At 45.0% G+C, this 24,904-nt stretch overlaps 2 protein-coding genes and 1 pseudogene across 2 annotated transcripts; 1 reads left to right on the forward strand and 2 right to left on the reverse strand.

Annotated features, from left to right (window-relative positions):
- The first annotated feature begins 1,256 nt into the window (after positions 1 to 1,256).
- Positions 1,257 to 10,472, forward strand: LOC122458350 (protein mono-ADP-ribosyltransferase TIPARP-like). The gene is made up of 5 exons (XM_043506609.1): positions 1,257 to 1,492; positions 2,389 to 2,560; positions 2,823 to 3,010; positions 3,096 to 3,368; positions 9,911 to 10,472. The coding sequence occupies exons 1-5, from the start codon at positions 1,257 to 1,259 to the stop codon at positions 10,347 to 10,349; spliced, it is 1,308 nt and encodes a 435-aa protein (XP_043362544.1). The 3' UTR covers positions 10,350 to 10,472.
- A 10,398-nt stretch (positions 10,473 to 20,870) lies between these two features.
- Positions 20,871 to 23,475, reverse strand: LOC122455402 (annotated as a pseudogene).
- Positions 23,476 to 23,750: 275 nt separating this feature from the next.
- On the reverse strand, positions 23,751 to 24,704 carry LOC119856493 (TRPM8 channel-associated factor 2-like). Its single transcript, XM_043506629.1, is given in 5 exon segments — positions 23,751 to 24,049; positions 24,052 to 24,295; positions 24,298 to 24,547; positions 24,549 to 24,583; positions 24,693 to 24,704. Coding segments are annotated over 5 exon segments (645 nt in total). The 3' UTR covers positions 23,751 to 23,945.
- Between the last annotated feature and the right edge of the window lie 200 nt (positions 24,705 to 24,904).

The raw sequence follows: 24,904 nt of genomic DNA on the forward strand, positions 1-24,904 counted from the left end.
GTCAAGGCAGAACGTGAGGCAAGATCTAGACCTGTATTTGGTGTGTGATGAGAGAGAGGGAAAGAGGCATCTATTCTAAAGATAACCCAGAATGAATGATGAGGAGGATGTGGTATTGTCAACCCTGAGAAGAGCTAGCAGGGACTGTTTGGGAAGGAAGACAGAGTTCACTTATGGTCATTTTAATCTTCAGGGAACAGATGAGAAGTCAGACAGCCAGGCCAAGTTGCAGAACTGGATGGATGGGAGAAAGGTCAGAAATGAAGAGGTAAAATGGCAAATCAACAGCATAGAGAGGATAGTTGGAGCAATAAGAGTTTCGCTAGGTGCCACTTGATAAAGAGGGTGAGGAGGAAAAAGAGGAGAGAACTGAGGGCAGAAACCTCAGAAGTGAATGAGGGAGCTGCAGTCACTCCAAAATTATCAGCTCCTCTGGCTTATGTGTTGGAATCGCCATGGGCAAAGACACTAAGTGTTTGGGAGAATCCCTCCTAGCACTAACTGCTGGGGGAGGGGACAAATGGTCAGTCTGTATCAAATGAGCTTCTGGGTGAAACGGAAATTAATCCTGTGATTAGAAACCTTAGAATCCTATGTGAATGCCGTCAGCATGACCCCTACATAGAATCAGTCAATATTCCCTTTGCTGCAGCCAGGCCCAAGGGGTGGAGGATGTTATCAGGAGTCTTCATAGGGAATGTGGACTGACAACCCCATTCTTTCCAGGCATGGCATAGAAACTCCATTCCCCTCTCAGCCTGAGGCAAGCAGATCTGCTTGGGCCTGGGTTCCTGTAGGGGAAAAGCGTTCAGGGATAGGGTAAATCTCAGGAGAGTAAACTATGGGAGCAGTGTATATGCCATAGGAGAATGAACCCCAGAAGAGGAAGGATTCTAATGTATGTGCATTGAGAGGTGAAGCTGAAGGGAATAGTGTCCTGATGGTGCAGTGTGTGTGATGCCCAGGAGAAGAGGCACTTCCCATTGGGAGATAATACATGTAGGGCAGGAGCCAGACCACCAGGCTTTCTATCCAAAGTCAATCTGCATCTTGTTTCTAAATTGCACCTTCTCCTTTACTTTTAGGAATCATGTTCCTTCAAAAGACCAAAGTCTGCTTCCTCTCTGGCCTCAGTATCAGCTTCTGAAAATTCACATTCCCACAGCCCCTCTCCTGTGCCCATAAAGCGCAGGTGCAGCTCAAAAGTAGCTGGTTCATGTAAGCAAGGAGAGTTTCCAAAGCGGCCAGCGAGTGAGATGGAAATCCAATTCCACACTCATCAGCGAGAGGGAATCCAGATCTGTGACCACTTTCTTTTGGGGAATTGCCCTCATGGGTCTATCTGTGAGCTCCACCACACTCGCTATCCCTACCACTGGCAGATAAAGTGGAAGGATAGCCAGGTCTGGCAGAGTGTGAATGACTCGGCTCAGCGACATCTGGAGAAGCTATACAGTGACATTGAGAGAGTGCATGTTAAACTGATTGACAAGTAAGTTGATGAGAAATCCAGTCCTAATCTGGCTGTGGAAACACTGACTCCATAGGGAGAGCACCTTACTTCATTCTGCTTTCCTGTAGGATACTGCAGCTGTGTACCAGGACTGATACAAACCAGTCCAGCAGTTGCTTATACAAGTGTTTGTGTTTGAAGTGTTTAATACTGTGTAAACAATAAAGATCAGCATAGGTGCACATGCACTGACAACAACTAGAATACCCAAGCAGATGTGGTTGCTGGTCAGAGCTCTGGCAGCACATGTAGCCTGGCAGAAGCTCTACAGTGGCTCCTCATGTTATTTCTTGTGAGGACAAGATGTCTCCTCCAAATGTTTGAAGTAGACTAAAGCCTCTATCAAAACATGTCATGGATTCGCAGGTATCCCAGTGCCTGAAGGTGCCAGGGTGCATTTCATAAGGTTCACAGCAGCTTCTAGGTTATGCCTTCAGAAAATTCCAGTAGTGGAAAGCTGTAGATCTACTACCTGGAGCTCAGCCTGGCCTGGCCCAGGTCAGAGAGTAGTCTTGCAGTTATTAATTAGAATAATCTCATCCCTACCTCCTTGGACTAATTGCTTGTGAATCACCCAACTGTGTGGCTCTGTCCTGACAGTACCTGGAGAAAGAACAGCTACTCACCTGTAACTGGAGAACAAATTCACACACATACAGCCCCTTCATCCTCACTTGTTCAGAGCCTGAGAGGGTTGAAGGAACTAAGAATAGGGAAAGAGGGGGAGGGGAGATACAAGTTTCCTCATAGTCAGAACATCTTAGAGGCTTCCAGGCTCAATGTAGGTGGCACAAGAGCATCCCAAAAATGGGGATCTGTACTGGATCTGCTCTCAGAACTCCAGTTACAGATGAGCAATTTTTCTTCTTTCTTAGGAAGGCGTTGTCTGGGAAAGTCAACTTGAGTACATTGAAAATAGATCACCATGGGCCTTTCAGTAATATACGGCGGCTGTCCAACACCAGTCATCCTGAGCAGAACCCCCACTTCCCCACTGAGTGGACAGTATACTGGGAGGATGGCAGCATCTGGAAGAAATACGAGGAGGTAAAAACAGTAGGACTCAGATCACCATTCTTTGGGGGAGGGCTGTCTCCTCAGGGTATAAATCCATTTTGAGGATTTGTCTGTGTATGGTGGTGAAGGCAAGGGCCGAATGAACATGGATTTGGAATTCCTTTTAGTGCCAGGAGATGGGTTGCTCCAGGGTAGGTTGAGCTCTAACAGTGAGGAGTAACATGTGTGGTGGAGGTGACTAGCCTTCTTCCAGCTACTATAACTGCAGCTCTCCCTTTCTCTCCCCTCTCAGCCCCTCTCGCATGATTTCCTTGCTGCCTTTGAAGACTGCACACAAGAGCATGTCTTTCAGCTGCGAGGTCACCTCTACACCATGGACTTCAAGCACAGTCTAATATACAACCATAATACAGGAAACAGCCACACTATCCAGCTCCGGCCCACTTATCGCTCACCCCTCCAGATGCTGCCACAGCTGTGGTAAGGAATTCCACAGATGATACCATCACTAATGGCATCTAAGTGGTGCTAGGATGAAGTAAATAGGGTCTTATTCTCACTTTAGGACAATTCCAAGCAGCGCCTCAGAAATGCGTTATCCTCCTACTTCTAACATCCCTGGAGAAGATCCTACAGATGGCTACAGTGGCCCATATCCTGCCTACTGGATCAGGCGTCCAGAAGGCAGTGTCCCATTTGTGCAGGAGGAGGTGTTGCCATCAGAAGTAGCATACCACACCATTTACACCCTCTTCCACAAGTCTCTCTCAGAGGACAAAGTTCTTCTACTCTCAGTTCACAGGATCCGGAATGACTTTCTTTGGCAAAAATACTGCAGGTAAAATTTATGCTGTTCCAGAGGGGCTCAGAAAGAGAGGGTTAGATCAGAGTGGAAGTATCAATTGTGTTGCTCATTGCCTGGGATGCAAAAACAGGAGCCCTTTGGAGACTAGAAATCTCTATCTCATTGCTAATGTGCTAGTGGACCCTGCAGTAGGTAAGAGGTGGATGAGTGAATCCTGGTGCTAAATACCCCGGTGTGAAGATACTGTATTCAGAGATTCATAGATACTAAGGTCAGAAGGGACCATTCTGATCATCTAGTCCGACCTCCTGCACAACTCGGCCACAGAATCTCACCCACCCACTCCTACAAAAAACCTCACCTATGTCTGAGCTATTGAAGTCCTCAAATCATGGTTTAAAGACTTCAAGGAGCAGAGCATTCTCCCTCAAGTGACCCGTGCCCCAGGCTACAGAGGAAGGCGAAAAACCTCCAGGGCCTCTTCCAATCTGCCCTGGAGGAAACTTCCTTCCTGACCCCAAATATGGCGATCAGCTAAACCCTGAGCATATGGGCAAGATTCACCAGCCAGATACTCAGGAAAGAATTTTCTGTAGTAACTCAGATCCCACCCCATCTAACATCCCATCACAGGCCATTAGGCCTATTTACCATGAATATTTAAAGATCAATTAATTACCAAAATCATGTTATTCCATCATACCATCTCCTCCATAAACTTATCGAGTTTAATCTTAAAGCCAGATAGATCTTTTGCCCCCACTGCTTCCCTTGGAAGGCTATTCCAAAATTTCACTCCTCTCGATGGTTAGAAACCTTCATCTAATTTCAAGTCTAAATTTCCTGGTCAGTTTATACCCATTTGTTCTTGTGTCCACATTGGTGCTGAGCTGAAATAATTCCTCTCCCTCTTCTGTATTTATCCCTCTGATATATTTATAGAGAGCAATCATATCTCCCCTCAACCTTCTTTTAGTTAGGCTAAACAAGCCAAGCTTCTTGAGTCTCCTTTCATAAGACAAGTTTTCCATTCCTCGGATCATCCTAGTAGCCCTTTCCTGTACCTGTTCCAGTTTGAATTCATCCTTTTTAAACATGGGAGACCAGAACTGCACACAGTATTCCAGGTAAGGTCTCACCATGCCTTGTATAATGGTACTAAAACCTCCTTATCCCTACTGGAAATACCTCTCCTGATGCATCCCAAAAACCACATTAGCTTTTTTCACAGCCATATCACATTGGCAGCTCATAGTCACCCTATGATCAACCAATACTCCAAGGTCCTTCTCCTCCTCCGTTACTTCTAATTGATGCGTCCCCAGCTTATAACTAAAATTCTTGTTATTATTCCCTAAATGCATAACCTTATACTTCTCACTATTAAATTTCATCCTATTAATATTACTCCAGTTTACAAGATCACCCAGATCATCCTGTATAATATCCCGATCCTTCTCTGAATTGGCAATACCTCCCAGCTTTGTATCATCTGCAAACTTTATTAGCACACTCCCACTTTTTGTGCCAAGGTCAGTAATAAAAAGATTAAATAAGATTGGTCCCAAAACCGATCCCTGAGGAACTCCACTGGTAACCTCCCTCCAACCTGACAGTTCACTTTTCAGTAGGACCTGCTGTAGTCTCCCTGTTAACCAATTCCTTATCCACCTTTCGATGTTCATATTGATCCCCATCTTTTCCAATTTAACTAATAATTCCCCATGTGGCACAGTATCAAACGCCTTATTGAAATCTAGGTAAATTAGATTCACTGTGTTTCCTTTGTCTAAAAAAATCTGTTACTTTCTCAAAGAAGGAGATCAAATGGTTTTGCACGATCTACCTTTTGTAAAACCATGTTGTATTTTGTCCCATTTACCATTGACTTCAATGTCCTTAACTATTTTCTCCTTCAAAATTTTTTCCAAGACCTTGCATACTATAGATGTCAAACTAACAGGCCTGTAGTTACCCGGATCACTTTTTTCCCCCCTTTCTTAAAAATAGGAACTATATTAGCAATTCTCCAATCATACGGTATAACTCCTGAGTTTACAGATTCATTAAAAATTCTTGCTAATGGGTTTGCAATTTCAGGTGCCAATTCCTTTAATATTCTTGGATGAAGATTATCTGGGCCCCCCGATTTAGTCCCATTAAGCTGTTTCAGTTTCGCTTCTACCTCAGATATGGTAATATCTACCTCCATATCCTCATTCTCATTTGTCGTGCTACCATTATCCCTAAGATCCTCTTTAGCCTTATTAAAGACTGAGGCAAAGTATTTGTTTAGATATTGGGCCATGCCTAGATTATCCTTAACCTCCACTCCATCCTCAGTGTTTAGCGACCCCACTTCTTTCTTAGTTTTCTTCTTATTTATATGGCTATAGAACATTTTTACTCTTGGTTTTAATTCCCTTTTCAAGGTCCAACTCTACTTGACTTTTAGCCCATCTCACTTTATCCCTACATGTTCTGACCTCAATAAGGTAGCTTTCCTTGCTGATCCCTCCCATCTTCTACTCCCTGTATGCTTTCTGCTTCTTCTTAATCATCTCTCTAAGATGCTTGCTCATCCAGCTTGGTCTACAACTCCTGCCTATGAATTTTTTCCCCTTTCTTGGGATACAGGCTTCCGATAGCTTCTGCAGCTTTGATTTAAAGTAATCCCAGGCCTCCTCTGCCTTTAGATCCATAAATTCTTCATTCCAATCCACTTCCCTAACTAATTTCCTTAATTTTTGAAAGTCAGCCCTTTTGAAATCAGAAACTCTAGTTGCAGATTTATTTTTGTAAATCCTTCCATTCAGTTTGAACTGAATTAGCTCATGATCACTTGAACCAAGATTATCCCCTACAACCATTTCTTCTATGAGGTCCTCACTACTCACCAAAACCAAATCTAAAATGGCATCCCCTCTTGTCGGTTGAGCAACTACTTGATGAAGGAATCCATCAGCTATCGCATCTAGGAAAATCTGAGCCCTATTATTATTACTAGCACTGGTCCTCCAGTCTATATCTGGGAAGTTAAAGTCTCCCATGATCACACAGTTTCCATTAGTATTTACTTTATTAAAAACATTTAAAAGGGCTCTATCCATATCCAAATTAGATCCTGGCGGTCTATAGCACACCCCAAGCATTATCATAGGGGAGGCTCTACTAGTTTTCTTCCCCAGTGTAATTTTTGCCCAGACGGACTCTGTCTTATCCATTGCATCGCTTCTTATTTCTTTACATTCTACCTCATCATTGATATACAATGCTACTTCACCACCTTTACCTTTATTTCGGTCTTTCCTAAACAGCACATACCCTTCAATACCCGTAGTCCAGTCATGACTACTATTCCACCATGTTTCTGTTATCCCTATAATATCTGGTTTCACTTTCTGCACCAGTAGCTCTAGTTCCTCCATTTTGTTACCTAGGCTCCTCGCATTGGTGTACAAACATCTTAATTTTTGCTGTTTGGCCTCACTCACATTTTGTACCCTATTAGGCACAGTCATTCTACAGCCAGTATAACCTATTAGACTAGTATCCACACTGCCCTTCCTCCTTATGTACATTCTCCTACCCACGGCTGTATCCTTTCTTACTTTGTCTTCTTCCCTCTCAATGCTAAAATCTGGCGCGGAGATTACCTGGACATCTCCCAACCATCTCCTCCAAATTCCTAGTTTAAAGCTCTCTTAATCAGTTGTGCCAGCCTCCATCCTAGAAGTCTATTTCCTTCCCTACTCAGATGAAGTCCATCCCGAGAGAACTGTCCTCTGTCCATGAATGGCCTCTCCCAATGGCCATACATTCCAAAGCCCTCCTTACAGCACCACTGCCTAAGCCATCTGTTGATACTCATAATCTTGTCACACCTTTGTTGCCCTTCTCTAGGAACAGGCAGAATCCCACTAAAGATCACCTGAGCCTCGATTTCCTTAAGCATCTTCCCCAGCCTGGCATAGTCTCCCTTAATACTTTCCAGCGAGAATCTAGCCATATCATTTGTTCCCACATGAAGGATAATTAGGGGATTCTTTCCTGCTTCCTTTAGGATCCTTTTCAACCTCAGGTCTACATCCCGTATCTTAGCACCTGGAAGACAGCACACCCTTCTATTCTCTGGATCAGCTCTGGTTACAGGCCTGTCTATTCTTCTCAATAAAGAGTTCCCGATCACATAGACCTGCCTTTTCCTGGTGACGGTGCTATTCTCCAGTCTCTTCCCTGTTTCTTCTGGCTGCAAGTTCCTTCCATTCCTATTTTCCCTTATAATCCTCTTCAACCCATCCTGTATCCTCCTGGGGCTCATATTTGGTATAGTCTCCCTTGACTTTTCCCCTTTTCCTATAGGACTAGCCTCTCTTCTCTTCTTCCTTACCCTTCCACCTTCAACAAGTACCTGCTGAGCCCCTTCTTCGTTTTCCAACTCTGCAAACCTATTCCTAAGCTCTATTTCTCCTTCACTAGCCCGTCTTTTCCTCTGCCTGGTTCTTTTAGTCATATGCTTCCACTGAACACTTTCCTCACCCAGTCTCCCCTCAAAATTCCCCAGCCCTGCTTCCATCTGTAAGTCTGAGCTTTTCCCTTCACATACCTCATGTCTTTGCTCCATCATCTGCTCAAACCCCTTCCTAAACTCAACCAGACTTTCCACCTGCATCTCCAAACTTCGGATCTTTTCCTCCATCAGCTCTATCAGATGGCATTTCATGCAGAAAAAACTCTTACCAGGGCCCCCCTCCAGGATCATGTACATACCGCAGCTTCCACATCCAGTCATCCTCATTGTGTCTTCCACTACATGAGTCACTCCCACTGCTGCTTCCGTATCTGTCATAGCCTTCCCACCTAAATCCTGTTAATCTGGGAAACACAAGCCACACCAAAAGATCACCCCCCCACAGCAAAAACAAACCCCAAACAAGCACCACAATTCAAACTTCCCTTACAAACTCCCACTCAAACTCCCCTGTTTACAGCTCTGTTTGCTGGATCCTGTGCCACTGCAGCTGTCTGAGATGGGAGATGGGAAGAAAGACCTGTTTGTACACTATGATTTGGATCTTGCTGCATACATAAACAAGGACTGTGAATCTCAGGGCTTAAGTCCCAGGTTGAGAATCTGCAGCACATGGTACTAGTGCCAGGATTTACATTTCCAACATCTGAACCATGCACTAGCACAATGTCAGTATCTCCATTCAAATTCGGGATTTAAACTGCCAGCCTCCACATGGTGTGATTGTTCTTTAAAAAGAGGGCTAGAGTGCAGAAATATATGGATAAGGTTACCTAAACAACCTTAACTCTGCCTCTCTGTCACCACCTCTATGGTAGCCAGAAACAGACACAGTGAGTCCCAAATGTTATTCAGGTTCGGGATGAAGCTGAAGCCTCACTGTGTGAAGGTGGGAATAAGTGAGATGGTCAAATTTAATTTCTGAAATGAAGGGTGATTTATTGGTGCAGACAGAAGTACAGTTATTACAATTGCAAATGCATGAGCAACACTCCTACCCTTAGATTTCAAAATAGCAAATAGCATTGGTAGCTGTTGAAGATCACATAAATATTTGGACTGGCCACATTATCCACACATGAGTCAAAGCATTCCCTACCAGACTCTATTTGTGGAGGCTGTTAGTCTGTATACGCAAAAAGAAAAGGAGTATTTGTGGCACCTTAGAGACTAACAAATTTATTTGAGCATAAGCTTTCGTGAGCTACAGCTCACTTCATCAGATGCATTCAGTGGAAAATACAGTGGGGAGATTTATATACACACACAGAGAACATGAAACAATGTGTATTACCATACACACTGTAAGGAGAGTGATCACTTAAGATGAGCTATTACCAGCAGTAGGGAGGGTTGGGGGAAGGAAGAAAACCTTTTGTGGTGATAATCAAGGTGGGCCATTTCCAGCAGTTGACAAGAACGTGTGAGGAACAGTGCGGGATGGGAGAAATAACATGGGGAAATAGTTTTACTTTGTGTAATGACCCATCCACTCCCAGTCTCTATTCAAGCCTAAATTAATTGTATCCAGTTTGCAAATTAATTCCAATTCAGCAGTCTCTCGTTGGAGTCTGTTTTTGAAGTTTTTTTGTTGAAGAATAGCTACCTCTCAGATCTGTAATCGAGTGCCCAGAGAGATTGAAGTGTTCTCCGACTGGTTTTTGAATGTTATAATTCTTGCCGTCTGATTTGTGTCTGTTTATTCTTTTACGTAGAGACTGTCCAGTTTGACCTTACACATGCTGTATACAACTGTGCTTATTACCCTAGATTTAGAGGGCTAGAGCATTTAGGAGTTTGGTGAGCCTCTGTAGCCCTACTTCCATTTCTCAAAGTGAGTGATTAGTTTATTTGAACTTTAACTCCAGGTTAATGGAGAGAGGCATTTAGCCTACAACTTGTTTTCTACATGCTGAGGATGCAAAGAGACGGACACACAGGGTGGAGATGGGATTAGGTTCCTGGTTACTTCCCCAGCACCTCACCAAGTTTCCCCATAGGTCAGTAACTAACCACATTTGTTTCTCCTTTGCTCCCTCCGCAGCCAGAAGGATTTAATGTCACAGAGCCTCTCAGCACAGGAGAAACTGAGGCTACAGAAGCACCTCTTCCACAGCACCTCAGCCAAACACCTGGGCTTCACCTGCCAGATAAAGTTTGACACTCACCTCTCAGGATCACATATGTATGGCCGAGGTTGCTATTTCACCGTGAGCGCAGACCAGGCTGACCGCTATGCCCAGGCAGGAAAGGGTGGGCTACGCCACATGTTCTTGGCCAAAGTATTGATCGGCAAATGTACACGCGGGAAAAAGCATTACTGCCAGCCTCCACAAATAGAGTCTGGTAGGGAATGCTTTGACTCATGTGTGGATAATGTGGCCAGTCCAAATATTTATGTGATCTTCAACAGCTACCAATGCTATCCCTACTTCCTGATCAGCTACAAACTCTTATCTGACCCTGTGGTGCTAGATGATTGATGGACAGCTCAAGGAAGAAGGGCAGTTAATGCTCACTATGAATATGCAGCTTCACTGAGGAGGACACGTAACCCTTCCCAGGAGCAGCACACCATCCTTTCCTTCCCCACACCCCATCTCCTTCCTGCCATGTCCCTACAAAATGTTCTACAACCCATCCCATGGAGATGCACAGTGAGTGCTAGGTAAGAACATGTCTAAAAGCTTTCCAGCATACCTGAAAAAGGAGTCCATTTGGTTTCCAGAGGGTCTCCTCTCACCAGATGGGCAGTTTGCTAATAGTTGTTAAACACAGTACAGTAGTACAAACACTATTGATGGTTATATTTTCACTAAATTTAAAAAAAAAAACCTGGGCCAAGATTTTGAAAGTTGGGCAGGTGCCTAAATTTGGATTTAAGGGGTTAACTGCGGGCTTCTATTTTAGACCATCGTGGCCATTTTCTCCCCAAGACTTAAAATTGTTAAAGTTTTGTAGCATTAAAATTTATTTTATTTCTAATTTTGAGCACCCATGGAGTGCAAGACACAAAGTCAGTGAAGTTGCAGCAGCAGTGGAAATGCAGGGCAGAACTTCAGATAAACTTCTTACATCCTCCGTCCCTTCTTTGAAGCCTCAGATCTGCTTGCATTAGCACTCTTACTTGAGCCAAAAAATTATTACAGTGACTTCCTGGGTGCTTGGGATTAGTCAGTTTCCCCTGAGCTAAGCTACTCAACTCACCTTCTTATACTGTATCACCATTCAGGGGGCTTGATTTTTTTTCCTTTTTGTTCAGTGTATTTTATGATAAATTTTACTAGATGTTACATTTCCTTGTTTATTTGTAAATGAGTGATAATTAAACCTTTGATGCATTCTCTGTTGTTCTAAAAGATTATTAAAATCTTGTATCAGTTGGAAAGTCTCAATATATAGTACCTCTTCCTTCATTCAAACACCAGGTAGTTTGTTCCTCCATTTAATTTGACTGAGACTTCAGGAACTAAATTAAATTCCCTGTTTTATGGGCAATAAGGAATGATCTGATCTGCCCATAAAATGCAGAGACTGAAGCATAATGGTAGGCCCTAATGCAGTGAATTCCCCTAGAAGTTATCATTCTGATCTTATTATATTGTAATGCTGACAAAACACAAAAGTTAAAATGAAACATCCAGCCTAGAAGCTACACGTTGATCTGACCAGTATTCTCCTGCCTAGCTCCTTTTATGTCAGTTACTTCCATGCCAATGCTACTGCAAGAAAGCCATCAACATCTAGGAGCTCAACCCTTGTAATGTCTTTCTAGCCCACCCAATTACAAAGTGAGCTCCATAATTTCAGTCATTCTTCCTAAAAACTATAACAGTTTACAAGCTGAGCATCCGCCCCTGAATACTGGCAGATGTACAAAACCCATAACTTTCTTCCAGCCCCCCTCCCACCCAAATGCAGTCACAGAGCCAACACTACTGCTGCCCCTCTCTCAAGCTGACCTGATCTCGGCCACAACCCTATCCCTCTCTCACTGCTTCTTTCCAGTCTCTTATCTCTGGTGCAGGAGTCATGTACATACAATGGGCTTCCTTCCATAAAAATTCTAAGGGGTTACCCTGTTTGTATATGTGTCCTGTTTCCAGGACAAGCATGTAACCATACACTGGAGCCACGATGGAGGTGTTCCCTCAATTTCCCCATATATATGCTCACCATGCCTCAGGAAGCTGGGAGCGAGGACTGTACCTACTGAAGGTGTGTACAATCCCCAGTTCAGGCCAGTCACTAAATGCCACCATGATGACCTAATAACAGGTTTCAGAGTAGCAGCCGTGTTAGTCTGTATTCGTAAAAAAGAAAAGGAGTACTTGTGGCACTTTAGAGACTAACAAATTTATTTGAGCATAAGCTTTCGTGAGCTACAGCTCACTTCATCGGATGCATTTGGTGGAAAATACAGTGAGGAGATTTATATACACACACAGAGAACATGAAACAATGGGTTTTATCATACACACTGTAAGGAGAGTGATCACTTAAGACACAAATCAGACGTCAAGAATTATAACATTCAAAAACCAGTCGGAGAACACTTCAATCTCTCTGATCACACGATTACAGACTTGAGAGTGGCTATCCTTCAACAAAAAAACTTCAAAGACAGACTCCAGCGAGAGACTGCTGAATTGGAATTAATTTGCAAACTGGATACAATTAACTTAGGCTTGAATAGAGACTGGGAATGGATGAGTCATTACATAAAGTAAAACTATTTCCCCATGTTATTTCTCCCCCCACCCTACCCTCTACTGTTCCTCAGACGTTCTTGTTAACTGCTGGAAATGGCCCACCTTGATTATCACCACAAAAGGTTTTCTTCCTTCCCGCTGGTAATAGCTCATCTTAAGCGATCACTCTCCTTACAGTGTGTATGATAAAACCCATTGTTTCATGTTCTCTGTATGTGTATATAAATCTCCCCACTGTATTTTCCACCGAATGCATCTGATGAAGTGAGCTGTAGCTCACGAAAGCTTATGCTCAAATAAATTTGTTAGTCTCTAAGGTGTCACAAGTCCTCCTTTTCTTTTTTTCATGACGACTTAGGTTTTCTTCCTTAAAGAGAAAGGAATCAGCATATTCAGAAGGAAATTCAGGTGCACAACAGATATTTGTCTCACATGACCAAGGAAGCAGATTCAGGAAATACCTCTCTCTCTCTCTCTCTAGGTCCTTATAAACCATACCCATCACCATAGTATCTAAGTCTGAAACAGATAGTACATTTACACCCTGGAGAGTCTAATACAGTTTTATTATATTTATAATATTCCTATATTATAGGAGACATAAAACTCTCAAAGGTCTTTAGAACATTACAGCTAATATTTCTCATGACTAAGTCATCATCTTTTTCATTGGGTTCTTATCCCAGGTGGGCAGAGATTCCAGTTTCTTGAAAACTTCCACCTTAATAGGCCACCCCCATGTCCTAAAGAAAGGGGCCAAATTCTTCTTCGCTTGCTGAGAGAACTTCTCTGCCCATAGGTTCATCTTGGAAGGGTTATCCGTTGGGATGTTAGACATTTTCTGGTAGTCTGAGAAGAGCTGAATGAAGGGTTCCCAGCCAAAGGCTTCCTGCAACTAGGGGGCAACAAGGAGCAGCTTTAAAGCTGTAGCCTATGCTCCTAAATTAAGGTTAATCAAAGACATTGCACCTCATCCCACCTCCTGAACATTCATGATCAAGCTTACACTTACACCTCATGAACATTACTGGTTACCACATCTCTGAGTATCTAGTTCTTTGGTAACTGTCATCTTGGGGGGAAAGCTATTGAAAATATGCTTCAGTGTTCAGACTTAAATGGTCAGGAGGGACCTTGAAAACTGTTCTACTCTGAAAAGTGACTCTCAAAATGGTATCTTGGGTCTCTGTGACTCACAAGTTTCCAAATCAGGCATGCTCAGTTTACAACTAAGATGAGGTTTATTTGAAAAGCCAGCCCTGAAAATTCAGCCTGAGATCTGGGACACACCTGGGTTCTTAACTGTTTGCATATCAGCAGTAATAAAGGCTTTGCAGACTGAATTAGGCTCCCACTAACATCTGTGCAACACCATTGTTTTCAGTGGATTTCCGTGTGTGTGTAAGTGAGTCAAACAATTCTATTTATGATGCACAAGGAAGTATAGAAAACAGCTAGTGTTCTCTTAGCTAGATTGGTTCTGCAGAACTAACTGGAGTTAACAGTTTTCTCACCAAAGTGAATACATATGCTCTAGCAGTACATATGTGAAGTAAGAAGGTTCCATTTTCAAATGAGTCACCTTCCAGAATGGAAACACACTTTAGCTTGCATATTTTAATGTGCTGATTGGTGTGTGTGTGCGCGTGCCACCATTGCCTTCTATTAAACTATGTGGCAGAGTTGCTCAAATATATGTGACAATAGTATCTCTAATGGCCTTAGGCCCATAATAAATAAGCCATACAATGGATGGATTCTCATTTAGCTGAAGTTCAGCACTCAGTTGGGAGAGGTCTCTGTTTTTTCACCTGTTGCTAGACCAATGAATTTACTGAACAGAGCATTCAGCTGGGCATTCCATGACTCAAAGTGTTGAAAGAGGGGTGGAGTGGAAATCAATGTAGCCATGTGGGAAGCAATCCCTTCCCCCTTCCCTCAGAATCCCATTACTCCTCTTGGGGGAATTCTGCATTAGTGCATGTGCGCAGAATTCATGGTCCCTGCAAATTTCTTTGCTTACCCACAGAAAAATGACTTCTGATAGGGAAGCAAAGGGAAGCCACAAGAGCAGTCATGCGCCCACTCCCAGGCAGTGCAGACATGTCGGTTTGGGCACGTAGAGCAGCTAATAGAGACATAAATCACTGCCTGATGGTGGGGTAGGGGAGGGGTGGGTAGGCATGAGAGAGACACACACATACATTCTGTCCCTCTCATGCTCGCTGTCGTGGCACACTCAGCATGGAGGGGCAGGGCTTTGGAGTGTTTCTGAGGTAGGCAGGCACAGGGCAGGGTCTGTTCCCTCAGGCAGAGGAGAATGTAGCAGGCTACCTGCTAAGTGAATTGTTCCCTTTGTTCTTAGTGAATTCCCCCCAGGAGTATAAAAACAGATGTAAAAATTTTAAGGCTCCTTTACCTTGCCAGAGTGGTGTAAAGGAGCGTTATTGTAAAGGACAGTATAGCTTTATAAATGCTTATGGTGCTTTAGTGATTAGAAATAGTCCAAATTTTTGGACTGAAAACATTTCCTATCAAAATGTGCTCCATGAACTGTTTGCTACTGACCTTTCTGGAGATGGTCAGAGGCAGTATAAATTATGAGCATGAGTCCGAGTCCCCAGCCCTCCCTTGCTCTTCAGTTGCCTATGATATAACACTGATAACATGCCTGCATATATTTGTTGACTAAATAATTAGACGTAAAGGGTCAATACTAGCTACATTATTATTAGACAGAGGGGGGTTGGGGATTTCCTCCAATGCTCCCCCCTCCCATTCTCCATCCATTGTACTGTAGTTTAAATAAGTGTCTACACTACAGCATTGGTGCCACCGATATAAGTTCCCCACTACACTGACCTATAACGCCACCTCCATGAGAGGTGAAGCACTTAGGTCGATGTAGTTAGTGCAATGCAGTTTATGTGTAGACACTGCATTACTTATATTGCCCGTCAGCACCGCGCAGAGATCCCAAGTGGGACCCCAGCTCCTGGCACTGAGAACCCGGGCTCTCGGCCCTCTACGCTGCCCTATTTAAGTTGGTGCAAGTGCTCCTGGTGAGGATGCACATCAGTAGCAGATAGGCAGTATGAACATGAAAAACCACAGTAATTACGATGGTGGTGGTACATCGACCTAACGTAGGTCAATTTAAATTGTCTAGTGTAGATAAGGCCTTAAATAGACTTTCCATGCATCCATGACTCCTGTCCACATCAGTGGGAGTTCACATCCACTAAGCCCTTGAAGCAGGTGACTTGTAAAATACACAAGAATATGCCATAATGATTCTCTCTCTGGCCTTTTCTACACTGGCAAGTTTCTGCGCAGTAAAGCAGCTTTCTGTGCTGTAACTCCCAAGGTGTACACGCTGCCAAGACACTTAGTGCGCAGAAACTGCACAGTTGCAGCACTGTAAAGAAAGCACCCTTACGAGAGGGTGTACAGCTTTCTGTGCCGGGGCTGCAGTACCAGCGTAGACACCCTGGTCAATTACAGCGCTGCGATTGGCCTCGGGGAGGTGTCCCACAATGCCTGTTCTCGCCTCTCTCTGGTCATCGGTTTGAACTCTACTGTCCTGCCCTGCGGTGACCAACCGTCATCCCTACCCCTTAAATTCCTTGGGAATTTTGAAAGTCCCCTTCATGTTTGCTCGGTGTTGCATGCAGTGGTCTCAGCGCATCTTTCCAGGTGGCCACGCCTGCTCCACACACCGGGCGATCGCCCGCTTGGAGCAATGCCGAGCTGCTGGACCTCTTCAGCATTGGGGGAGAGGAGGCTGTCCAGTCCCAGCTGCACTCTAGCCATAGGAACTATACCACCTACGGACAGATTTCACGATGCATGTCAGAAAGTGGCCATGACCGGGACACACTGCAGTGCAGGGTCAAAGTGAAGGAGCTACAGAACACCTACCACAAGGTGCGAGAGGCAAACCACCGCTCCAGTGCTGCGCCCATGAGCTGCCGGTTCTACAGAGAGCTGTAGTGGTCTGTGGTGACCCCACCTCTACTGTGAAGGTCACTGTGGACACTTCGGTGGCTCGCATGCCAGTCAAGAATGGACCAAGCCAGGAGGAGGAAATGTTGGATGAGGATGTGGAAAGGGAGGGGGACCCAGAGGACAACTCGGAGGTCAGAGATGTATGCAACCAAGAGCTCTTCTCTACCCTGGAGAAGGCTAGCCAGTCACAGCTGTCAGATCTTAGTGAAGCACAAACAGGAGAGGAGGCCCCTGGCAAGTGGCTTTGATTTTTGGGAATTGCTGAAGCCCATTGTTTGAGGCAGGAGGGTTGCAGAAAGCAGGCTTGTGTCTGTATGATGCATGTACCACCACATGCCTAGTCTGAACGGTGAAACAGTGTGTTGATTGACTCCCTCACTTCACGGGAATCTGCCTCAGAGATCTCCAGGAAACTCTCATGGAGATACTGGGCAATCCATTGCTGCAGGTTCTTTTGCAGAGCTGCTTTGTTTCTTGCCCCATTAAGGGTAACTTTCCCATCCCACTCTTCCATCACTTGTGTGTGTGTGTGTGTGTGGGGGGGCATTGCTGCACAGAGGCGAGCCGCATAAGGCCCAGGGCAGAAGCTGCAGTCTTGGAGAAAACCCTCCTTTGATTCCCTGCTCACCCTCAGCAGTGAGATATCTTCCATAATGAACACAGCCTGTGGAAAGAGTGGGGACAGTAATGATTATAAGCCCCCCCCAGTGCTAGCTCTCCCCAAGTTTCACATGCCCAATGTACAGTACAGTCCTAGAACACTGATTGTTCCTGCGGTTACTCACCATTTTGGGGGTCTTGTGGCTCATGTGCGATTCCCTGGGGTCAGCCAGTTAGTGACATGTATGTGAATAGTGGCTGTGTTTTAAATCAGTGGTCTCTGTGTTGCAAACAATACTGCTTCTGTAAAGTGTTGCATTTTGGCTTCACAGATATGACCTTGGGAGCCCAACAAAGAGGGAAGCTATCGCCAGCTGAATGGTTGCGCAGAATTAGAAAGCGGCCACGAAAAACTAAAGAGGACTTTCTGCGTGACATTAGGATTCACTCGGCGGCCGAAAACCAAGAATTGAAGGCGTGGTGGGACAGTGAGAGGAGGGATCGAAAGGAGAATGCGGCGTGCCAGAATGAAGCAATGGAGCGGCTCTTAAAGGTTATGGAGCGCCAAGCAGACATGCTCCAGGAGCTGCTAGCACTGCAAACTGAGCAGCTTCGCGCCCGCTCTCCCCTGCGGCCACTGTCACAAACCTCTTTCCCATGTGCCCCCCAGACACCAACACATTCTTATTAACCTCCTGACTCCAGTCTGTAACCGCTACATTCCACTCCTGCCCCACCACAGTCCAGCCCTGCAGATTCCCAGTAGCCACTGCACTCAACACCCGTCCCTCTGCAGTTTAGCCCTGCTGAAATACAGTACCTGCTGCACTGTACTCCAGAGGAGAAGGTTGGATGTGATACCTGGACATACACAAATCTTTTAGCATCCCAGAACCCTACGCCCTCCTGGAATCCTCCCTTTTCCCATCCCCCTCAGTGCTGATGTGGGTTTTTGTTTTTTTTTGGTCTCTCTCTCTCTCTCTCTCTCCTCAGGTTGTTGTTTTTTTAATAAAGTAATTGTTTTGGTTTGAAAGCAATCTTTATTCCATTAATTGAAAGCAAACACAGCCCTGCAACGCAACAGGCAATTTTCCTATACCGTCATAGTGCATCATCTGTACCAATCACAATCACCTCCTAGCATTACAAGCTCTGCACTCCTGAGCATAGCAACAAATATTAGTGGCTTTCAACTTCAAATTGCTGCCTCCAAGCATCCCTGATCTTTATGACCCCAAGCTGTGCCCCTCTAATAGCCCTGGTCTGTGGCTGCTCAAACAGCCTCCAGGCGCTGAGCCTCAGCAGTCCAGCCCTGAGTGACGCTTTTACCCTTCCCTTCAGAAATATTATAGAGTGTCCAGCACATGGCTATAAGCATAGGAATATTGTCATCGGCCAGATCCAACCTCCCATATAGGCAGCACCAGTGGGCCTTTAAATGGCCAAAAGCACAGTCAACTGTCATTCTTCACTTGCTCAGCCTGTTGTTGAACCGCTCCTTGCTGCTGTCAAGGTGCCCCGTATATGGCTTCATTAGCCATGGCATTAAGGGGTAGGCAGGGTCTCCCAGGATCACAACAGTCATTTCAATTTCCCCTACGGTGATCTTCTGGTCCAGGAAGAAAGTCCCTGCTTGCAGTTTCCTGAACATGACAGTGTTCTGAAAGATGCGTGTGGCATGCACCTTTCCGGACCAGCCTGTGTTAATGTCCGTGAAATGCTCACGGTGATCCACAAGTGCCTGGAGAACCATTGAAAAATACCCCTTCCGATTAACGTACTTGGTGGCTAGGTGGTCAGGGTGCCAGAATTGGAATATGCGTGCCATCTATCGCCCCTCCGCAGTTAGGGAAGCCCATTTGTGCAAAGCCATCCACAGTGTCATGCATTTTGCCAAAAGTCATGGTCTTTCAGACTAGGATGCGATTAATGGCCCTGCACACTTCCATCAACATGAGTCCAATGGTTGACTTTCCCACTTTGAACTAGTTAGCGAGTGATCTGTAGCAGTCTGGAGTAGCCAGCTTCCACAGTGCAATCGCCATGTGCTTCTCCAATGTCAGGGCAGCTCTCCTTCTCGTGTTCTTGTGCTGCAGGGCTGGGGTGAGCTCATCACACAGTCCCATGAATGTGGCTTGTCTCATCTGAAAGTTCTGCAGCCACTGCTCATCATCCCAGACGTGCATGATGATGTGATCCCACCACTCAGTGCTTGTTTCCCAAGCCTAAAAGCAGCGTTTCACTGTGGTCAGCACCTCCGTGAATGCCACAAGCAATCTCATGTCGAAGCTACTATGCATGGCAAGATCAATGTCGCACTACTCTTGACTTTGTGGTTTAAGGAATAACTCCACTGCCACTTGTGATGTGTTGGTCACGAGCGAGCAGCATACTGGTCAACAGTGCGGGATCCATTCCTGCAGCCTGAAGAGGCAGAGCATGCAGTACACAAACTGCTGAAAGATGGTGCCAAATGTGGAGGGAAGCACAGGAATTGCTGGGATGTGAAGCAATGCATCATGGGGCATTGGGACAGGACCCAGGTTGCCTCACGACCCCCTCTGCCTTCCCACAACTCTTAGCAGCAGAAGAGGAAGAGATGCTCTGTGGGATAGCTGCCAAGAGTGCACCACTCTGAATACTGCTGCAAGTGCGAACACGCTATTGTGCAGATAGCTGACAGACAGTGAACACACAAAAGTGGTTTCCCTTCAGCGTGCTCTGAGTGGCACTGGAACTGCAGGCGCTGTAACTCTGCCAGTGTAGACATACCCTCCTTTACCCTCTTCCTAAATATGTACAGGAAGCACCTTCAGCTATCAAAATATTCCCACTTCTTTCTCTACTCTGTTTGCTTTCAAAATTTTCATTCTCTGACCGAAAAGAACAAGACTGAAAGTAATACACAAAGAATATAGACTGTGCTTCCCCAAAATTAATATTAATGTTAAATGAGAAACATGATGCTGCTATTTGATGGCAGCAAAGGTGAAAGATGAGGAAAAAAAGCACTTGCAAGCATTGAACAGCTGACTGAGAACTGTTCCAAGTGAAGTCACTGATACTTAGAGGTATGCTTTTGTTTAGGTCTTCAAAATCAGGAGCTGTAGCAACATTGTCTAGTGAAATCTGTGCAGTGCATTTATCAGTGTACTTACCAAGCCTGAAGAAAGGAGCCCGCATAACCCCTTTCACAGTGATAGGCAGGTTACCCAGCTGGCTGCCCTTTGGCACTATGATGTAAATGAGGCCACCCCAGAGAGAGAGGAGACAGACATCTCCAGATCTTCAATGCTGTGCTTACATATCACTACAGGGGCATGTCTTAATCCTGTTCTCCATTGCTTTATCCAGTCCAATACTAAATGACTCAAGCAATTGGCACTTCTTAGAAATGTATTTCCCCTACAGGATAACTCAATACCCATTGTATATTGAGAACTTATGGTTAAGGATAAGATTTTGTCATGGAGGTCACGGATTCTGTGAAAGTCACAGATCTCCATGACCTTTGCTGCTTCAGCCCTGGAGCTCTGAGCTGCTGCTGCAGGCCCCACAGCTGTCAGCAGCCATCACAGGCATTGGGGGGCTAAGTGCTTAGTCCCCATCCCCAGCAGTTAGCCCTCTCCTCTTTTACTTTAAAAAAAAAAAAAAGTCACAGACAGGTCACAGGCTTCTGTGAATTGTTGTTTATTGCCCGCAACCTGTCCCTGACTTTTACTAAAAGTAACTGTGACAAAACCTTAACCTTACATACGATTCTATGAACACCAAGCAATATTCTAGGTGTGGTCTCATCAGGCTCATGGAAAGCAGTGCTATTCTTTTGCATGTTCTACAGAGAATACCACCTGTGGGTGGTAGTGAATGGAGAGCTTCTTTCACCTGGGTTTATGTTGTTGAATTCCACAGTGATGTGAGGGATGGTGGGGAGTTCACAGAATGTTAGCCTAGCACAGTCTGGTATGGTTTGGCACAGCTCTGTGGCCAGACACAGGAACACGGCCTCCTTGGACCTGTTCGGGACTCTGCATTCCTTGCACACAGGTGGGATCCCATTGCTGTGCAGTGTCATGTACAGGATATGGTGGAGTGAGGAATATGTGGGGCCATCACTGATGGGGATTTGGAGGAATTCCATGAAGTCCTACCCCAGTTTCTGGAGCCAGCCCTTCAGCTGGGACTGGATTTCCTCTTTCTTGGCTAGGTGCTGCTGGAATTGAGAGAGCGCCCTGCAGAAGTGGTAACATTGTGGCTTCTCTGCTGGTTGTAATACTGGTATTTATCTACCTCCATGTATTGTCCCAAGATGCTGATCCCAAACAGATTGAGGATTTTGTTGCCAGGATATTCAGCAATAGCATTCTGGTAACTATTTTGGGAAGCCTACCACCAAGCCTGACCTCCAATCAGCAGGCCCCTTCTCTCTGCCACAAACTCATGGATCTTCTTGGCCTCTGTCACTCTAGGACTGGCAACAGTAAATGCTCAGGTTGTGAGTCGGAGCTGAGATCTCACACACCATCTTCTGCTGAGTTAGCAGGTTATGGAGGCTCTTTAGGTTGGGGTTGATGCTATTCCTCCCTTTCTTCTCAGCACCTAGCCACATAACGGCATTGAGAAGGAATGGCATCAGCTGCAGCACATAAGTTTGGCTTTCATGCATAGCTACTACCATGTGGCCCTGGATGTAGTGAGCCACTACAAGAAAATACCAGTAGGAGCCATCCATGCCAAGGGGGACAGCCAAAGCCCCATAGACGAGCAAATGAGAGGGTGCGCCACCTGTCACTATGTCTAGCTCAGACACACCCCTCTTAAGAGAAGCTTTAAGTGTCTGCAGAGATCTAGCCCATGTCTGCAAAACCAAGAGAGGTCGCCATCAGGCGAAATGCCAACAATAGTGTAGAATCATCTGAGCTGAGACACGAGTCTGGTTCACCCACCCTGCCCTCAGTAGAATCAAAATATCCTTCAATCATAATCACCTGGCTGCCTAAGCCTGTCAGTTCAGCCCTGACAAGGTAATGCCCTTCTGAGCAGTCCTCAGTTCTGCTGGAGATGTTTGAAAAGAGTGTGTGCCTAAATCCTTCCTCTTTCTTAACCACACCCAGCACCAAGCTGGCCCTTCTCTCATTCCACCCAAAATATCCATTCCTTCCCCCCTCCCCCAGCAAATCTGGTCTATTTTTTTTTCCATTTATGAAAAACCAAAGCCTGCCTTCCCCCCCCCCCCCACTCTTTACTGTGCATCATCATGATGGGGCTGTTACATGTCATTCATTCTTGCCCTTTACCTTCTGTTATATGAAATGGCCATATGTGGGGAGCAGTTGGTGAGATGCAAATGACTGACATGGTAGCAGAGATAAAAGGAATGAGAGAGGTGAGGAGATATGCTTTTCACTGAGCAATTCAGGTCTTCGGATATCTGAAAATACATTGCTTTGCTTTGAAGCATAGCAGTAAAATTGGCTGAGTTATATTCCCAGAATTACCTGTTTTAAAATGTGATCTTTATAAAAATATTTTTGGAGCACAAACAGAAGCGTGAATTGCAGTGCTACTGCAAAAACTGAAGAGATCAGTTTTGCTTCAGCCACAAGTTTCCTATGCAACTTTTGGCAAGTCACTTAGAGTCTCTATTCTTCACTTGCTTCAATGGCAGATAATCACATATGGTTTTCAAAGCATGAGAACTTTTTAAATTCTTCACTCCAGAGAGCGCTCTGCCATCAATTCAGCGGGTCTTCACTAGACTTGCTAAATTGACACTTGTTGCGTCAATTGCAGCAGTGTCAATCTCCCTGTAGCGAAGACCAGCCCATAGAACGGGACCTCAGGCAGAAGCTTGGCTATTGAGGCCATCACGTCTCCATTAATAAACCACACAGTCTGAACTCAAACCCTGGTTCTACAGCGACAAGAAACAAAATGTTTCTAGCACTTGTGCTATAAGAATATCTCTGGTTTCAGAGTAGCAGCCGTGTTAGTCTGTATTCGCAAAAAGAAAAGGAGTACTTGTGGCACCTCAGAGACTAACAAATTTATTTGAGCATAAGCTTTCGTGAGCTACAGCTCACTTCATCAGATGCTGTAGCTCACAAAAGCTTATGCTCAAATAAATTTGTTAGTCTCTAAGGTGCCACAAGTACTCCTTTTCTTTTTAAAAATATCTGTTAACCGTCACCTGTGGAAGGTTTCTTATGTGCAATAAGCTGCAACTGCGCGCGCACGCTCTCCCTCTCCCTCTCAAAACAAGGCACATGCTGCCCAATCTTACTCTCATTGCAGTCAACAGCAAAAATCAGTGGGGGCAGGCCTGGACCCCCTATATTATCCCATCAAAAATGTACAACTACTTTGGAAATTGCAATGGTTTTTTTTTTTCCAAAATATAGCTAGCAGGTGACTCTTTAAGGAGAACTAACTATGGAAAATTTTAAGGGGGCGCTAACCAGCTATTTTTGAGCTGGAGGGGAAAAGTAAACTCAAATTGAGGTAATTTTTGATGACTTGTTATTAAGAAAGTTTCACCAATTTCCTTCAAACTCTGGAATTTTTAAATTTTTATTTATTGCCTTCAGAGACTGTACAGTATTTTTCAGGCCAAACAGATTTTCCATCTTGAAGTTATAAGGATGTTAACAAAGAGCTTTATAATGGAAGCAGACTGACACCTTCATTATGGAGAGGCTACATAATATTTTACAGTACTTTTAGCGATACCTTTAAACATGTGTAGAATGGTTCGGATACTCATGGAGCGATCAGAGGAATCACTGGCACTATTCCTGAGACGTTAAAGATCCCTGTCCCAGCATATCTGGCTGTGAAGTACATGCCAGCCGCACGGGTGACACAGTCCCAGGGAAATCAAACAGCGCTCTCTCTGGGCTGTGCTCATAGGCCCAATGCCAAGCCTGACCCCCAGTGAGCAACCTCCCACCTTTCTTTACAAACTGGATCAGGTCCCTCATCTGTGTATCATCATAGGTACCTGTACAATAAACGCCGAGCGAAGAAGTGACTGCAGAGCAGGGCTGAATTCTAGTGCCAGACCTACGGAGAATATCCATGAGAGCGCTCAAGTTGTTGTGGAACCCCAACCACTGCTTGGGGGGAAGACACTGAGCCAGCTGACAGCATTCTGAAGGAACTGAGCCATCTTGGGCTTCCCCAGGTATCCCTTGTGAGCTACCAGCACTATCCAGCCCTTCCCATACTGCGAGGCAGTGATCAGGACCTGCCCCTGAGGGTTCACCAGCACTGGGAAGGCAGTCTCTCTGATGAGCAGCAACTCACAAGGAACACAGTCACCAGTCAGGTCCCAGGCCTGGACACTGGCCACCAGCAAATCAGACAGCAGAAGGATCCATATGGAGGCTTTTTTCTGTCTAGAGTAGATACCATAATAAAACACATTCACAGATAAGATCTGGTCCTCCTTTTCCAGGTGTAGCCTGGCTGTGCCACAGGCCAGGATACAATGCTATAAACACAAACCACAGCCAACATGCCTCTTCACTATCTGCAATGCCTACCACACTATCATCCCCTTGAATCCTGGACTCTGTGTACCAGGACCAGAGTCAGCACTAAAGGCAAACAAATGCTGCATTGGGGCATAGAATCGGAGCACAGAATGTTGTGTAGCTTATGTAAAACTCTAAATGAGCCATTAGTTCATATTTAAATACAGAATAGACCTTGCATGT

The sequence above is a fragment of the Dermochelys coriacea genome, chromosome 1 (assembly GCF_009764565.3).
Source record: "Dermochelys coriacea isolate rDerCor1 chromosome 1, rDerCor1.pri.v4, whole genome shotgun sequence".
NCBI classification, from domain to species: Eukaryota; Metazoa; Chordata; order Testudines; family Dermochelyidae; genus Dermochelys; species Dermochelys coriacea.